Source organism: Vombatus ursinus, unplaced genomic scaffold, assembly GCF_900497805.2.
Source record: "Vombatus ursinus unplaced genomic scaffold, bare-nosed wombat genome assembly UNPS02013587.1, whole genome shotgun sequence".
NCBI lineage: Eukaryota > Metazoa > Chordata > Mammalia > Diprotodontia > Vombatidae > Vombatus > Vombatus ursinus.
In genome coordinates, this window is record NW_020953365.1 from 41,034 (window position 1) to 59,732 (window position 18,699).

The 18,699-nt window shown below is 40.3% G+C and overlaps 1 protein-coding gene across 1 annotated transcript; it reads left to right on the forward strand.

Moving 5' to 3' along the window:
- Positions 1 to 160: 160 nt before the first annotated feature.
- Positions 161 to 18,048, forward strand: LOC114040557 (caspase-3-like). Its single transcript, XM_027858670.1, has 7 exons — positions 161 to 309; positions 6,461 to 6,526; positions 9,509 to 9,630; positions 11,863 to 11,991; positions 12,269 to 12,444; positions 14,149 to 14,269; positions 15,713 to 18,048. Exons 2-7 carry the CDS (start codon positions 6,474 to 6,476, stop codon positions 15,940 to 15,942), a joined length of 831 nt encoding a protein of 276 aa, XP_027714471.1. The 5' UTR covers positions 161 to 309; positions 6,461 to 6,473; the 3' UTR covers positions 15,943 to 18,048.
- The last annotated feature ends 651 nt before the right edge of the window (positions 18,049 to 18,699 follow it).

The window sequence follows — 18,699 nt, forward strand, 5'->3', positions numbered from 1 at the left end:
ATCCCTGGTTACGCAAAGGGGGTGGGGCTTATCCGGACTCTGTAGAAACTGGCTCCGCTTAGAAGTCTTGTCATTCACTGCAGAAGGGGAGGGATTAAGCCTGTCTCGGGAGGAAAGAGTGGTGAGCACGAGACGAAGGCGGGGCTCACCTTGGGAGAGACGTGAGGGAGCGCGGCCCGGGGCTTATCTCTGCGAGTTTAAAATAGAGCGTTAGGGGGCGGGGCCTAGCCCATCCTCCAGGGCATTGGCAGTAGTTGCAGTGTGTTAGGCTGAGGTGCGGAGCGGAAATCGAACGCCGGTCGTCGTGCGGTAAGTGCTCCGCTCACCTACCCCCCAGCTTTGTCGGGCGCTCTAACTCCCCCCTGCCCCCTCCGAACGTGGCACCCCCGGGCGCCCCCGCCCCCACCCGGGGCTTGGCGCTGCTCTCTCCTTTCTCTCTCCGCTCCCTCTTTCTCCTCCCGCCTGTTGACGCCGGACCCCGGCGGAGGCCGGAAGAGAAGGAGACCCCGGGGTCGGCCTCGGGGCCGCGGCCGCTGCTGCTGCGCGTGGGGGCCTTGCCTTTGTCTGCCGTCTAAGGATGGCTTAGCGGGGGTGGGAGGGGACGGTGCGGGAGGAGGCTTCAAACAGCCCGCAAACGAGCAGGGGGGGTCTGCGGTAAAAACCTGCGAAGCCCCGAGAATACCGGCCAGATGGGGGGCCCGGGGGCAGGGGCTGGGGACTGGGCCGGAGCCGGAGCAGGGGGCCGGGACTCAGCCCGGGGGGGGGGGGGGGGGGGGGGCGGGGGGGGGGGGGGGGGGGTGACTCCGGGCCGCGAGGGAGGGAGGGTGAGTGCGGATTTTTTCCTTTGTTTCCTTAGAAACATGCCCAGGGCTATGACTACTCGGGTGACTGTCCTGAGTTTTAAGCCAATCCCTCTTAAGTAAACAGAATGACCGGGCCCTGGGGACACTGAAGTTCTCGCCTTTGTAGGCTGTTGAGCTTGGGATTCCTTGGGCTTTGTTTTGCGGAGGGGGCTTTTGTTGTTGTTCTAGATCCTTTACTAATCTGGAGCCAAAACATTTTTCAAAAGTGAAATATGTAATTACCGCCCCTTTTCAGATGTGGAGACGTGTGTCCGTGTGTCCCTCCCTGACTTTCTTCCGAAGGGTGATGCACTGGAAAGAGCACATGGGCTTTGGAATCAGACGACTGTAGTTTAAATCCTGTCTGTGACTTACCCTCGTGTGAGTGTGTGCGTGTCCGTGTGCGTGTCCGTGTCCGTGTCCGTGTCTGTCCGGCCGTGTCCCTCCCTGCTGTTCTTCTTCCAAAGGGTGATGCACTGGCTTTGGAATCAGAGGACTTTAGTTTAAATCCCGTCTGTGACTTACCCTCGTGTGAGTGTGTGCGTGTCCGTGTCCGTGTCTCTCCGGCCGTGTCCCTCCCTGCTGTTCTTCCAAAGGGTGATGCATGGCTTTGGAATCAGAGGACTAGTTTAAATCCTGTCTGTGACTTAACCTTTATGAACCTCTGTTTTCTTACCTGTTAGAGGGGCTTTGCTAGATACCTGTAATGGTCCTTCCAGCTCTAGATCTATGATACTTAGTCCATACCTACCCACGAACACTTTTATCCTTGGGATCTGGCCAGTTTGAAACTTCTCTGGCTGTGCTTAGCCTATATAGTTTATCTAATTGAGTCCAATAGTCGGAGGGATTACTTATCTATTTACTTCTTCTATTTCTTCAAGCCCTTTTCCCCTCCAGGATATTCTCTCTCTCTCTCTCTCTTTTTTTTTTTTAAAGGCAATTGGGGTTAAGTGACTTGCCCAGGGTCACACAGCAGGATATTATCTCTTACTCCATCCCCTACACTTACTGAATAATTAACGTTAACTACTTGCATCTCATCTGAAAAGGATTCCATCAGAAATTATAGTTAGAAGATGTGTACCAGAAATTGTTACAAGATGTGTATCAGAGAGGATCTTTAATAGAATTGAATTATGGAGGGTTTTTGTAACAATATAAAAACGAAACAAAGTAACTGCTGTTGGTGACTGTTGAGTCAGATTAGATTTATCTATTCCTCTAGAATGTTTGTAGAGTGTTCAGCCCTTTTAATGAGTTGACCCTGTCCTTGACTTAAAAGTGCTATCTATGCAAAAGTAGAGTAAATATATCACTCAATTTAGGTCTGACTATTTTGTACCCTTCTGGCTTTTGATTTTGCTCCCCCCCCCTCCAGTTTATTCAGGATGCTTGGGGAAACGAAAGCAGAGTTTTGGGGCATTTTGTAACAGCATCTTGAACCTCAGATCAATATATAGTAAACATTTTTACCAGATTGACTCATGCTGAGGGAAGACTTCATCAGCTCTGAGTGTTTTTGCAATTTTGGAGTCCAAAAAGAGAGGGTATAGTGATTTTTGGAAAGACTTTTGCTTCTAAACCACTTAACTTGCAACCATTAGTTTAGGGCATTTATGGGGGCAGCTAGCTGGTGCAATGGATAGAGCACTGGCCCTGGAATCAGGAGGACCAGAGTTCAAATCCAGCTTCAGACACTTGACACTAGCTGTGTGACCTTGGGCAAGTCACTTAACCCCCATTGCCTAGCAAAAACAAACAAAAAAAAGTGTAGGGCATTTAACCACTGTTTCACATTTCTGCAACAGTAATTTGCTTTTCCCAGAACCACTTTGAAATGTCCCCTGATGTTTTTCCAAGTGTTATTCCAAAAAACTAAACAGGCACAAATGAAAACAGAGGGAACAAAACAGGTTCTTTTTTTTAAATGAAGTAGCATAACATTTTCCTTAATGATGTGAATTGATTAGTCTCTTATTAGGTTAACCAAAATAATCCTGGATGAAAGATGCCAGGTAAATATATAATTTTCATAACTATGATAACATAAACCTCAATATTAATAGAGGCAACATGATGCAGTGGAAAACATGCTGGACTTTAAGTCAGAGGATCAGGGTTGAAAGCCTAGTTCCCCTTACTATATCTGTGGGACCTTTACTTTCCTCCCTTGCCATTTCCTTAACTACAGAATGAAGGGGTTAGAATCTATGCCCCTTCCAGCTCTAAATCTACGATCTTATGACATAATGACATAGGTATTATCACCATTTTGTATTGAGGCTTAGAGAGATTAAGTGATTTAGTGGTGGTGGTGGTGTTTTCTGATCCTGAGTCCAGAGCTCTTTCTCTTCCACTATATTGCTTCTTCCTAGAGTAATACTAAATTTTTTCAGCTCTTTACTTCTCTTGATGTAGACTATGATATGAACAACATAAAAGAAACATTAACTAATAATGGCAGTTGCTCCAGAATGAGAACTAAGTAAGATATAAACTGAGTTGATAATCAGCTATGTCCCAAAATGAGTTGGAAAAAAATTTTTAAGTGATACCTGACCAGGATGAAGGAAAAAATAATTTTCTGCAGTCCTCTATTCCAGTCGTTCTCAAAGTGTGGAATTTAGACACTGGGGATCCCTCAGACCCTTTCAGGGGTCAGAGGTCACAACTGTTTTCATAATATAAAGATAATTATTTGCCTGTTAAAATACTCATCCTACAATGTTACTTTGGAACACTGGTCAAAGTGACACAACTTTGGAGCGCCCAGTCAGTCTTAAAGGATCCATGACATTACCTTTGTCCCTCAGAGACCCACAGTGATTTTAAAATTAAAGCAATGACCAGAAAAAACATGAAAATGTCAGCAGTAAGGCTTCCATTCGGTTATAGCCTGTGTTTGGGATGGAGGCCGAGTTGCAAACAACACTGGAGGGCCAAGGAAAGACCTCCTATAAAGAATTCAGCTGGGACTCCCCAGCACAGAATTTTTAAACTCCCCGAAATAAAAGAGGCCTCAGCTGTTTAACCTGAAGCATGAATTCTTCAATGATGTCCCTGACACCTGGTCATTTAACTTCTCCTTCAAGACCTCCAGTGACAGAACCTCATTTTGATGTTTTGGTGTTCTTCTGAATGTCCAAGACTTGGTTCTGGAAGCAGATGCCTTTTCATTGTTTTTATTTTCAGCTATAAAGTTGAGTTGTTTTTTTACCCCATACCTGTACACCCAGGCTTGTTAGATCTCTCTGGTACAATTCTACCGTGACAAGTCCTGTTCCTTACTGGAATGTAAACTACTTGAGGGCAGGGACCAAGTCTTATTTATCTTCATATCTTCTTCTCCATCATCTCTCTCTTACCCAACTCTAGTCTTTCTACAAAGAGTGAGGGATTTTTGTGGGGGACCCAGGTGACCCTTGTAGAATTTGGAAAAAAATTTTTTGAACTGATAAAGTGAATGGTCTTACTACCCGTTGCCACACCTCTAGCTGCCATGCTATGCTGTTTGTAGGGCTTTGAAACTCTTGGAGGATGGACAGCTTACTTTGCTCCATGTTTACCAAGTGTTCTCTTAGCCAAAAGTGGCAGAATAGGTCAAGATTATATAGTAGGCAGGGGCAGCTAGGTGGTGCAGTGGAGAGAGTGCTGGGCCTGAAGTCAGGAAGAGCTATCTTCCTGAGTTCAGGTATGGCCTAAGACACTAGCTTTGAGACTTTAGGCTTTTTGCCTCAGTTTCCTCATTTGTAAAATGAACTGGAAAAGAAGATGGCAAACCACTCCTGTCTCTTGCCAGAAAACCTCTAAATAGGGTCACAGAGAGTCTGACTTGGCGGAAACCACCGAACAACAACTATAGTAGGCATTCAAAAAATGTTGTGAAATGGAATACTAAAGTGGAATTGCAAGATTATGTGACACAATTTGTAAACCATAAAATGCCATGTAAATGCTAGCTATTATTGATTATCATAATGCCATATGCTAAATTGCTGAGAACCTTCCCTGATTCCCTTGTTTCCCAGTTGGTAATGACTGCCCTCCACCCACCCTCCCACCCCATCCCCCAGTACACACACACCAAGTTCTTTGTTATATTCATTCTACTTGAGTGCCCTAATCTGATCTAAACTTTGTATTTCATTCACTGCTGGCCTGGTACTTTGCTCTGATTTGAATTTCTTTCTGAGGATTACATTCTCTCCATTGTAATTCCACACAGCACTAGTACAACGAATATACCTAGAGGGTATAAAAAGTGTAATATGAGTGATCTTCAACTCATAAGTGTGTTAGTACTTATGTACATGAAGCATTATATATCTATATCTCATTTTTAGATTTTACATTTTTCAGTTAGTTATGACTAGTCAACCTTACCTGATGGAGGCATCTTCAAAACTGCTTTTGCTAATAACCGTTTAATTTTTTTAAGTTACTAGCAGTATGACGTCAAAGGAAGATACAGTATCAATTGAAATGTCTTCAAAGCTGATAAAATTCAGAGCAGATGCAGAAATGTTAAAGGAGAAATAACCATTGAATCATTTGCCTTCTGTTTATTATTCTTTCTGATATATAATGTAATCTTTTTGAAAAATAGCAAATGTTTCTAATGGCAGACTTTTCCCTCAAGCCTTACACTATGAGATCACTATTCCTAAATTAGTGCATATTGAATTCAGCAGAATAGGAAGTCATCATTCCCTTAGGTAATACATGGATGAGGTAATGCTGCCAGTGCTCTTCTAGCTAGGATCCTCATTGTCCTATCAGAAAATGCTGGTAAGATCAAATAAAGGATATTTGTGTACTTTTCAGTGCAAATCTGTATTTGAGTATGGATAGGTTATAAATCCGTTATTGACCACTGACCTATATCAAAATAGCAAAAACAAAAAAAGAGCAACATTTGAAGAAAAATGGTTAGAGCTGCTTGTTCCTTAAAAATATGATTAACAGATAAGGGATTTAATTTAATGGCTTTTTGAGAGGACTTGGGATTTAATTGCTATAGGGTTTATCCTGCTGAGGAAGAAAGACCCTTCTGCTAATACAGGTGGGCACCTTCTCCCCTCTTAGTTGTCTGGAACAGTGAGAAGTTAAGGGTCTCTAAAAAGTCCAGGGTCCCACTACTAGCGTATCCACTACAACTGCAATGTCTTACACCAAGTGCTGCAAAATACAGGATGCTTGTGGAAATACTTTTCAGATTCTTACCTCATGGCTTCCTTTCTACATGGGAAAGTCAGTGAGGTGAACTTTATTTTTCACAGGCATTTTCTTATGATTTCTGCAATATGATATTGACAACTTTTTTATTTCTGGAAAGATATTTTGAAGATATCCTTCAGTTCACCAAAGCTATCAACTCCTTTTCCCGTTCCTTCACAATTTGACTATTTGAAGCAAAAATAAGCTATAATTTTGCATTACTTTTATGCTAGGCAGAGTGTTGGCTCCCTAAATGAGTAGAATCTTTAGTTCTGTGAAATACAAGATGATTTGCTGGGGGTTGGGGACAATAAAGGATATAAAGCTAAAAGAATAATTATTTTAAAAATTTCTATACTATAAAAATCTGATGTTTAACTTTTCTGTTTTCTTGTCAGTAATAGAAACAGCATGGCAAATACTGAAATTACAGTAGATTCAAAATCCACCAAAAGTTCAGTACTGTAAGTATTTCCATAAAAATTCTGGATCTTCTTGAAAATTTTAGTAACTAGGATTAAGCATAATAAAACAAGTTTTAAAATTTCCACAAGTGAGCTAATGTGATCTAATTGACAGGAAAAGTCACTGTACTGCCTCTAGTTGGTTAGGCTGTCCATGGTACTCTTCCTGGTTTTCTCCTCACTCTTTCCTCCATAGCTCTTTTTCTGTAGCTTCAATTCCTCTTGAAAATTATTCTCCAATTGACAGCTCCAGCCTCAGTCCTTCCCAGTGGTTCTAGTCCTGTGTTTTTCTAACTGCCTCCTGGTTATCTCTCTGACACCTCAAGCCCAACATGTACAAAATTAAATTCCTCTTCTAGTCTGAAAAAATATGTATTTACTAGGTCTGTGAGCCTAAGGAAGTCACTTACTTCTCTGGGCCTCATTTGTCTCTCTGTAAAACAAGGGAGCTGCACTGAGTGGCCCATAAGGTCACAACCAACTCTAAATCTGTGACTGGTTTTTATGTGGCATGGTACTTTCTTACCCATTAACATAGAAGATACTGAATAAAGGTAACCTTTTTGATGACTCAGCACTTTTTTTGCACATCAAATACTCTATACAAATTCTAGCACAAGTCAAGTTATTGAGTGCTTACTCTGAGCCAGGCTCTTTGTAAATGCTGGAAATACAAAGAAAGACAAAAAATACTCTCTACTGTCCAGATGTTCAGAGTCGAATGAGATACAAGCTGACAGCTATGTATGTGCAAACAAGATATATAGAGAATGAAGGGAAGGTTAGCACAGAGGGACAGCTCTAGCATTAAGGGGGATCAGAAAAGGGGTCTTACTGAGGGTAGAATTTTACCTGATGCATGAATGGAGCTAGGGAAGCTAGGAGGCCATGGCAGTGAGGGAAAGAACCGTAGGCACAGGGGATAGCCAGTGAAAATGCACAGTTAGCCAGTGGAGCTTGATGGCCCAGTCCTGCAGTCTGTGCTTCTGGGAGGCTGGGGCTCATGGATCTTTTGATTTCAAAAGCTCTGAGCTGAAATAGGGCTAAAGTCAAGCAGGTGCCTTTACTAAGTCTGGCACCAATATGGAGAGCCCCTGAGAATAGGGCACCACTTGTATGCCTAAGGAGGAGTGGACCAGTCCAGCTGGGAAGGAGAGCAGGTCAGAGTGTCTGTGGGATCAGGCAGGGGCCCTTCCAGCCTGAGTAAGATAGGCAGACCCAGTCTAAAAATAAAGCAGTTGAGAGGGGATAAGAGTGTCTTGTGTGAGGAACAGCTAAGAGGCCAGTGTCAGTGGGTTGTAGAGTATGTAGAGGGAGGTAAGGGGTAAGAAAACTGGAAAGGTAGGAAGGGACTAGTTTATGAAGGCTCTAAAAGGCAAATGGAAGATTTTCTATTTAATCCTAGAGGTAATAAATACCTCTAGGCATATATATATATATATGTATATATATATAAAATATTTGATACCTAGAGGTAAGCTACTAAAGTTTGGGGGGGAGGGGGCCATGTAACATAGCTAGACCTGCACTTTAGGTAGGTCACCTCACAGCTGAGTAGAGGATGGACTGAAATGGAGAGACTTAAGGTCAGAAGATCCATTGAGTGAAGACCAGGCTATTTCAATAATGCAGGTATGAAGTGATATGAGGGCATGTACTAGGTTGGTGGCACTGTCAGAGGAGAGAAAGGGACTTATATGTGAGAAGTGACAAAGGTAGAAGGAAGAGTTAAGTGTTGAGGTTGGTGTAGATAATGAGCTGAGTTTTGGACATGTTGAGTTTATGGTGTCATCCAACTTGCGATGTTCAGGAGGGGGTTAAAGATTCAAGACTGGTCAGAGAGAGGTGAGACCTGGATATGTAGATTTGGAAGTTACTTCGAAATCATGGGAGCTTCAGAGATCACCAAACAAAATAGTGTAGAGGGGGAAGAGAAGAGGGCCCATGACACAGTACTGGGGATTCCCAGTTCGTTAACAAATGGAACCTGGATGAAGATTCAGCCAAAGACACTGAACAGATATCAGAGAAGTAGGAGGAGAACCAGGAGAGAACACTGCCTTGAAAACCTAGGAAGGGAGGGTAACCAACAATGTTGAAGTATGCAGAGTAGTGAAGAAGGATGAAGATTTTAAGAAGGTCATTAGATGTAGTGATTAAGAGATTATTAGTAGGTTAGAGAGAGCTGATTTAGTTGAATGATGAAGCTGAAAGCTAGACTTCAGAGAGTTAAGAGAGTGAGAGGAGGGAAAGTGGAGGCCCACATTATAGGCTGCCTTCTTCAGGAGTTTAGCCATGAATGAATAGGAGGAGACAGATGGACTGATCAAGGGAGGGGTGTTTGTGAAGATGGAAGAGACATAGATGTTATTAGCAGATAACAAGGATGCAGCCAGTAAGGAGAGACTGAAGATTAGTGAAAGCATCTTGACCTGAGACAGTATTGAGATATATTGAACACTGGATATTCCCATTCTTCTATACTTCTTGGATCCATGATTTTTTCTCTAACTAGTATATATTTCCTTGTTTTGCATGAGGGCCTGAAGAGCTCTTTTCTGAATCAAGTACATGAATTTTAATATTTGTGATGACTTGATATCATATCCTCCTTGTCTAAAAGCCCTCATTTTCTTAACTATGTGCTTCTTGTAGTATATTGTACTGTATATAATTTTTTCCATATTAGTGAGTTATTTTTTTGTAATAATTGTTTCCTGTTTAAGCACTATTCCAATTAATTGAGCATAATAGTTTAAATAGAAGCTTTTCGATCTTAATTTCTACTTTTTGTTGGTTTACTTTGGATCTTGTAAGTAATTGTTATCAAGACCTCACCAGATTAGCCATGAATTAGCTGATTCCTCTTGAATGTTTTATTGATAAGTTAAATCTACTTATTTTAAATTTTTCTAAAACCAGACAGAATGGAGTAACTTGTGGACTATTACCAATAAAATATGTTATTTCATTTCCAAACAGAAAGATCCTCCATGGTAGCAAGTCAGCAGAATCTGGTCTGTCATCAGACAGCTATAAAATGGATTATCCAGAAATGGGGCTATGTGTAATAATCAATAATAAAAATTTTCACCCAAATACTGGTATGTATCATAATATTTTGTCATTTTCCCCATATTCCATGATCAACAGTGGATAAGTTAATGTTGTCAAACACGTGCAACAACTTTTGCATTAGAAACTGGGCAACAACACTAATGCTAGTGGCTAAACTAAAAACCTGATTATCTCTTTAAAATGTTTTACAAGCAGAATTTAGGTTCCTTAGGATTTCCTTGCAACCTTCACTTAGAAGGATCAAAGGGTCATAGATAGATAGATGGAGAGCTGGAAGGGAGCTCAGACATCATCTACTCCCTCATTTGTAGAAACTGACCTTTCATATGCTAAAATGCACTATTAAGTAATAGTTTTGAAGGTGAACAAGGTTACAGATTCATTTGGGTTTCTCTTTTGGTGGTGGTCACCAAATAGTATCATTATTTAACCATGATTTAAAAAATAGCTGAGACTAGACACTTAGAACCTTTTATTTGGAAGGGACCTTACTGACTGTATGATCCAGATCCTTTGCTCTACAGAGATGGAAACTGAGGCACAGAGAGGTTAGGTGATTGGCTTGGCCAAGGTTATACAACTAGTGAAAGGCAGAAATGGGCCTCAGTGTTCTGACTCCACCACCATGTTGGTGATTTCCCAGGGTCTCAGATTAAGACCAGCATATTGTCATGAAAATATCATCTGAAGTGTATGTAGCTTACTAAATGATGTGAAAAATAAAGTCTTGTGGTTTAAAACAATAGTTAGTCTTTCTATTAAAGAATTTGGGTACCTTCTGTCTCCCTTACTCTGTGCCAGCTGCTAGGTATAGGTAATGCAAAAAAAAAAAAATTAGCAGGTCCTTAACAGAAGGCAGTTAATTATCTTGGGAAATAATCAGAGAACATTACACTGAATAGGAGTTAAATTGTGCACTAAGTGAACTAAATTATTGTAACTGCTACGTAGTTACAGGATTTTTCTAGTAGAATAATGAGAACTTTTATTATTATGATCCAACTGGAACTTGTCTTTACAATGTTCTTTGTATTCAAGAGAATGGATTATGAATTGTTTCCACCTTTGACCTGGTCACTTTGTTTCTTTGGGAAAAAAAATGTGTTTTTTAATTAATATCTCTCTTCTCTACCTCCTCCCTCCCGTCTTGAAAAAGAAAGAATAAAGGCCACACTTAGTACAAATGTGTAGTTTAGAACAAATTTCTACATTTGCCTTTTCCAAAAAATTAATCATTCTGCACCCTGAGTCCATCTCTTCTATGAGAAAGCGACTAGTATGTCTCATCATGAATCATGCTTGGTCATTGTGTCGATCACAGTTCTTAAGTCTTTCAGAGTTGTTTGTCTTTACAGTGTTGTTGCTGTTATATAAATTGTTCTCCAGGTTCTGCTCACTTTACATTGCATCAGCTCATACAAGGCTGCCCAGGTTTCAGAGAAACTGTCCCCTTCATCATTTTTTACAGCACAATCACAGTATTCCGTTATATTCATAGACCATAATTTGTTGAGGCTTTCCCTAATTGATAAGCAATCCTTATTTTCCAGTTCTATGGCTATGGCACCATGAAAAGAGTAGATAAATATATTTTTGTGCACATGAGCCCCTTTCCTCTTTGATCTCTTTGGAGTATACATCTAAGGATGGAATTGGCCTATATACCCACTGGATCAAAGAATATGCACAACTTAGTAACTTTTGCAGGCTAGTTCCAAATTGCTTTCCTCATTGGCTGGAAATCCCAAATTTCCACATTGGAGCTGGTTTACAGCTACACCATCAGTGCATTGATTTGCCCATTTTCCCACAAGTGTGCCAATATTTATCATCTTTTTCAACTTTGCCAATCTGATGGGTGTGCGATGAAACCTTAAGAGTTGTTTTAATTTGCATTTTTCTAGTTATTAATAAATTGGAACATTTTTCATACGGCTAGCTTGAATTTCTTCCTGTGAAAACTACCTGTTCTTATCCTTTAACGTTTTGTCAGTTGGGCAACACCTTTAAAACTTTATGGCAAAATTGACCAGTACTGAGGCTGGGGTCCAGAAGATCCGAGTTCAAATTCAGCATTATACATTTACTAGCTTTGTGACCCTGGGCAAGTCATTTATAAAGTGCTTAGCGTAGTGCCTGGCACATCATAGGTACTTAGTAATTGCTAGCTATTATCATTATTGTCATCTTTGCTCACTTGTTTTCAAAGCAATAGTTTCTTTTGAAACTGCAACTAAACGTTCTCTTTCTTTTCAAAGGCATGTCATTTCGTTCTGGTACAGATGTAGATGCAGCAAACCTCAGGGATACGTTCAAGAGCTTGAAATATGAAGTCAGGAATAAAAATGACCTGACATGTAAAGAAATAATTGAATTAATGTGCAATGGTAAGTAATAATTTATAGAATGACTATGAGTTAGATGCTGACACTCATGAGTAAACATAACCCAGTGGAAGAAAGGGTGAGATTTTGCAAGGTTATGTATGAATACATTCTAACTTTGTGGAATACTTGAAATATACCTCACTTTCTGAAAGCAAGAACTGAACCAGAGGACCTGTTAAGGTCCTAATCCAATCCTCTCTCATTTTATTGTTCCCATAGAACTGGTTCTGAAGTGGTGTTTTTTTGTTTTTTGTTTTTGTTTTAAATGTATTCCAAGTTTCTAAAGAAGATCACAGCCAAAGGAGCAGTTTTGTTTGCGTGATTCTAAGTCATGGTGAAGAAGGAATCATCTTTGGGACAGATGGATCTGTTGAACTGAAAAGATTAACATTTTTCTTTAAAGGGGATAAGTGTAGAAGTCTAACAGGAAAACCAAAGCTTTTTATCATTCAGGTAAAACATTGTTTGGAGATTGGTTATTCAGTTTGTGGTATATCCAAATGTCCTTTTGCTTTCCTCATTCCCAAGGATACCTTAATTTAGAAGCTTTGCGTTTCCTTATTTGAAACCTCCACTAAACAAAGAATAGTAGGAATAAAAATGAAAATCAGCTATTGGTTTATTGATTTCCATTTCTCTCTTCCAACCTTGTCAACGATAAATCCAGAAGATCCTGAATCATCTGATTTTTAAGACAGGTGACCAACACATCATAGATACATGTTAAATACCTATACCATGTTTAGGCATATCAGTGTATAGGACGTACTAAGGTACCAGCACACCTAGCAAATTGTATTTCTTTTTAGGTGTCATGTTTTTGGAAGGATCCTAAAAAGCTAGAGGACAGTTAGAGCAGTGTGGCCAGGCTGGTGTAGGGACTCAGATCCACATCATGTGTGTTGTGGTGTGTGTCCTTAAAGGGGAGGGGATGAGACAGACACAGACATGACAGGCATTTGAGGGCATGTCATCTAAAAAGGTTAGACCTGTTATGCTTGGCCCTAGAGGACAGAATCTGGGATGGTGGGTAGCAGTTTCAGAGAGGTGGACATTATCTCAGTATAAGGAGCGTATGGTGTGGGTGTAGGGGTGTGTCCTGGGCTGCCTTGGGAGAGATCTTTAAGTGGAGGCTGAACAATTGCTTACCAGGAATGTAACAGAAGAGCTTCCTGATCAGATGCAGGTTAGAGTAGGTGACATGAAGTCACTTTTCTTTTCTGAGATTGTAGATTCCAAGCTAATAACCTACTCGCTTCTATTCTTAAAATAATCAATTACTTCTGATTATTCAATAGTTCTAAATAATTAAGATAAATTGTTATTTTGTTCCACTGACAAAGACTGGAATTTATGATTTCCTTTCATGTATAAAATAGATAGGGAGGGAGCATCTGGCCTGGGGACCAGGAGCCCTGAGATCAAGTGCTGCCCAGCATACACTGGCTTTTTGACCCTGGGCACATCAGTATACCTCACAGGGCTCTAGGCCACTGTCAAAGACTGAAGTGCTCACCTGCATTGGTAGAGAGAGTTTCCTCACCTGGGAGTTCCCTATATCAATGAAATCAGAGGTCCAGTCCCAATCCTATAGAAATACTCAAATGTACCTTGACCACAGTATGAACAGTTACTTTCCCATAACCATGTTTTCTAGCTAATATATTTCAGATAATAGGACATAGGATTTAGTTGCATATGTCTTTCCCCTTTTAAAATCACAAAGGATGAATGGCCTAGTACATGTCAGACCAAGTCAGGAGCAGTTTTCTGAAACACTTGGCTATTGATTCTGGGAGGCAGAGATAGAAAAAAAAATAATGGCTAGAAAAATCGAAACCTAATGGGCTGTACGTTTTTAAGAAATCACATTTTTTTTTTTTTTTTTTGGCCAAGTTACAAATGACTAAAAATTTTTGTCTCTTGGAGTCCTTGAAACTGAACCAATCACTAGGAGGGACGTACATTTTTTTTGGTCCGGTTGTTGGTAGAGGTCCCCTCTCACGTGGCCACCCTCAGGGCCTTCCTCAAAAGAAAACATGGATTTTCTGACCTAGAATATAAATGAAGCCCAATAGGCATATACTAATGATTTTCAAAATTTTAAAAATTTACTCTAGATTTCACGCATGGTAATTGATTTTTTCTTTTAACTAGGCATGTAGAGGCACAGAGTTGGATTGTGGTGTTGAAACAGACAGTGGCACTGATGATGATGTAACATGCCAGAAAATACCTGTTGAGGCAGACTTCTTATATGCATATTCTACAGCCCCAGGTAAGAAAGAGTTGTGCAAAATTGGTATTTATGAAAATATTGCAGATTTTTGATCACACTGAGACTGATTTTTGTGTGTGTTAATGCTTACAGGAAGAGTTATAAGTCGGTTAGAGAATAGTATTACAAAGGCTGTCATCATTATTTTAATTCCAATGGGATCCAGTTAACTTTGTTGTGTCCAGTAATCACAGACCTTATATATGATTGACCCTTGACTTCAGCTCTTAAAAATAAATCGCATTCATGATTATGCTTCTAGTGGTAAAGTGAATACAGTAGCATAGTATAACAGCCATGGAGCTTGGGAATCAGAAGCCCCAAGTTAAAATTCTGGCTCTGCCATGTAAGAGCTTGGTGACCATAGGCAAGACATTTAACCTCTCACTGCCTCAGCATTGTACTTTGTAAAATAGGAGTAATCATACTTGATACTAACCTGGATGAAATATTCCTATTAACAATCTTTTTTTTTTTTTTTTTTTGGCTAGGCAATGGGGTTAAGTGACTTGCCCAGGGTCACACAGCTAGTACATGTTATGTGTCTGAGGCCTGATTTGAACTCAGGTCCTCCTGAATCCAGGACCGCTCCTGTATCCACTGCGCCACCTAGCTGCCCCCTCTATTAACAATTTTAACAGCCTTCCTAACACCCCTTTGCAGAAGGTTCGGCAAGTTGTATAGTCCTCATTTTATAGATGTGGAACCTGAGGTTCTTAGAAGTTTAGTCCCGTGGCCCCCTGCTCACTCACTCACTACCCTCTGAGGCAGGAATTGAACCCAAGCTTGGTAGTCTGATTTACCCGTGATTTTGCCTCTCAACAGAGAGAATGCATGGGAACCTTGTCAAGGACTAGACAAAGAGCTGGTGGTCATTATCATTCTGTTAATATCAGCAGTGTGTCTGATAGAGCAGGTGGACTATTATGAAATTGATGGAACCAAATAACACAATAATCTTCTTCTTAGAATTGGAGCAGGTGGGGAAAGGGAAAGAGGTATTGCTTCTGTCTTTGGCTTGTTCACTTGATCCTCTCCTTTGGAAATGGAGTTTAGCAGGTAGAAATCTGAGTGAGTCAAGTCACCAAGCTTATTAAGGGCTTGCCAGGTGCCAGGCACTGTGCTAAAGCTCTAGAAGGAGGGGCAGTGGGGGGACCCAAGGCTGAGAGGGTTCACCTACAAAGGCAGTCCTCCTTGAATTTCTTTACCAAAAGAGGAGGTGATATGGGGATGGAAGGCTGTACACAGCATTTTTTCTTCCACTTCATCAATATCACTGTCCCAAGGCATAAAAAGGGTTTTTTCCTCCCATGGTCCGTGAAGCCTACTGGAATCCATACTTGTTTTTTGGATAGTTTTCTCAATAATTTCATGTAATTATTTGTGACATCAGCTTCAATAATTGTCATTTTCTGACAGTTTGTGGGTTTTGTTGTTTTGTAGGCTACTATTCTTGGAGAAATTCAAAGGATGGTTCGTGGTTTATCCAGTCACTTTGCACAATGTTGAAACAGTATGCTAACAAGCTTGAGATAATGCAAATCCTTACCAGAGTCAATCGGAAGGTTGCCACAGAGTTTGAATCTTATTCCTTAGATGTTAACTTCCATGCAAAGAAGCAGGTGCCATGTATCATGTCCATGCTTACTAAGGAACTATATTTTTTCCCCTAAGAAAATCAATTCATTTTAATTTGTATGCCAAGCCAGTGAATGACAGGTCTGAGGACTGTATTTCCTCGGTAATTTAAATTGCACACTTTGAGCCTAATTCAGTATGGCAGTGGGTGGGGTTTGGGGGTTTGGGAGAGAATCACCATTTCTCCATTTAATAGAACCATTACATTGCTACTTCAAATTCAGGTAATTTAAATGGAAGCTAATTAGGAGTTAATATATTGGCTTTGAAAAGAAAAACAAGTGAATATTGGCATTTGTTACAAGAAGAAACTATTGTATCTTCAAAACTTTAAGAGTATTTAGAGATTTAGGGAACAGAACACTTCTTAGTGATGTACAATTGTGTATTTTGAAGGGATTGTGGAAAACTAAACACATTTTTACGTAACTATGAAAGGGAGCATGGCATAGAGGGTAAAAGAATGGCTTTGGAGTCAGGAAGATCCAGTATGCAGAGCTGTCTGAGATAATGTTACCCTGGGCTAGTAACTGCACCACTCAGTGCAGAATTCACTCAGAGAATGAAGACTGTAAATTTTATACTAGCTTTTGATTAGTGGAGTTTCCATTCTGGGAGTTCCTTCCAGCAGGTGAGCTCAGTTATCCTGACCTAGTTTTTTTTAAACTGATTTTATAACTGTACATTCAATTTTTGTCAAACGACAAATGAAATATGATGATGCTTTCTGGACCTCTGCCACAATCATGGTATTGCTAGAGAGTAGCAGTGGCAGGCTTTTACTTGGGAAAATTCATATTTGGAAATAAGCAAGGGAGATAGATGAATTTTTTTTACCATACACATTAAAATTCCATTCTTAGTTTCTGAACACACAAGGGACATGGGGCTAGAATTTTTATATCTATCAAATAAAACTCATTTAAATGTTAAATTTAGAAACCAGAATTCTATTTGGGTAAAAATGTGGCTGACCTCAGGTGCTATCTACGAGCCATACTAAATCATCAAGGGCAAACAGGATTCATTCCCAAGCCAAGGTGCTGAAATGCCACTTGTTCACCAGCATAAGAGGGGTGCTTGTGCCTATGCTGATCAAATGGGCTGGCTGTCAGCCAGCAGAAAGTCATCTAATGACCCCCTGGGTGAAAAACTGAAAAATGACTGACTCTAAGCAACACCAATTAAAGAGATGGTAGGGATATAACTTGAAGCAATGTCGTATGTACTGAGTAGTTTTGAAAACCATCCAATGACCTAATTAATCTGGTGCAGCTTGGCACACAACAATCAGTGAGGGTATGGGATGCTTACTTCTGTGGAGGCAGTGGACCCAGTGGGAAGGAGGCAGAAAGAAGTACAAACTAGATCTTCAGGGCAATGGATGCATGCAAAGAATGGTTCTCTCTAGTAACAGCTTCTTCAAGTCATCAGTCTATATATGCAAAGAACAAAGCCAAATGGACACAATGTCAAAGTTTTCCAAAGATGGCTGAAGACCTATCCAAATATTGGCATTCTTTGTTGAAAAATATTTCTGCATGTTAAATTATTTTCAGAGACATTTATAATCATAAGAAAATAGCAAAATTTTATTCCTTTCTAGAACCTTTGGTTGATTTACTGAACATAGATCCTAATATAGATCTAGAACTGAAAGGAACCTCAAAGGTGAAGCCACCTAGACCAATTACCCTGTTTTACAGAGGAGGAAATTGAAGCTTGATGAGATTGAATGATTTGTCTAAGATCACACAGGTACAGAGCCGATGAATGGGGGCCTCTGCCCCCAGAACCTCTTGCTCTATCCACCTGTGGTGCTTAGGCCATCCTCTCCCTTTTACAAATGAGAAAACTGAGACCAAAAGGAGTGAAATAACTAGCATAAAGACATAGATGATTAAGGGCTGAACAGGAACTAGAATCCAAGTCTCTTGATTTGCTCCCTAAGTCATCAACAATCTTTCAGTCGGGTGATTTTCATTTTACTTGAGGGGGAAAAGCCTAAACTTATAAGTGGTGATATTCCCCTTTTACTAGCACACAAATGCTATTTCTTATTTATGTAATTTAAATGCAGCATGTCATTGTAATGGTACTTGGTAATGTTTGTGTGACCACTTCTACAATAAAAATTTATTACTTTGAATGTTTTTACTTCTAAAAATAAATTTCTGTGAAATTTGCTAATTTTTCCCCCTCCTCATTTTTGATCTATTTGAAATAAAACTTTCATTTTATCTCACAGCAAACCTAAAATTTGGTGGGTTCCCCACTGGGGGATGCCATTACCCTCTATTAGATAGGGTAGATCATTTATTCCGTGGTAACTATGTTCCAGTCATTATACCAAGTACTGGAATGCAATTTCAAGCAAAAAGATAGTACCAGCTCTCAAAGACTTTACATTCTAATGGGGGAAGACACCCCACCCCCCACAATTCTTGCCCTCAGGGATAAGCTGTGGGTCTCTATTTGACTTCCAAGGTTTTGCAATGGAGGAAAACTTGCATACCCCTAAGGTTTTTACCATTGAATCCCTCATAGTTAGGAAGTTTCCTATAGAGCGGCATAATGGAACACAGTAGCCACCTAACAACCCTGACTGGCCATTTTCACTCTTAAGGATGAGATTATTGCTGGAATGACTTTCCTTTTGGGGAAGTAGCCCAGGACACATGGTTTATGATGGCCATACAAGAATTTATGAGGTCAGTACAGGACTGCTGTTCTTTAACACTCTTCTTCACTGTGCCATTACCTCTGAGAATGTAGAACAAGGCAATAAAGAA

Coding starts and splice junctions, on each gene's coding strand:
- LOC114040557 (XM_027858670.1), top strand. CDS start 6,474: ATGGCAAATACTGAAATTACAGTAGATTCAAAATCCACCAAAAGTTCA. Junction 6,527..9,508: donor TCCACCAAAAGTTCAGTACT/GTAAGTATTTCC, acceptor ATTTCCAAACAG/AAAGATCCTCCATGGTAGCA. Junction 14,270..15,712: donor TGCATATTCTACAGCCCCAG/GTAAGAAAGAGT, acceptor GTTGTTTTGTAG/GCTACTATTCTTGGAGAAAT.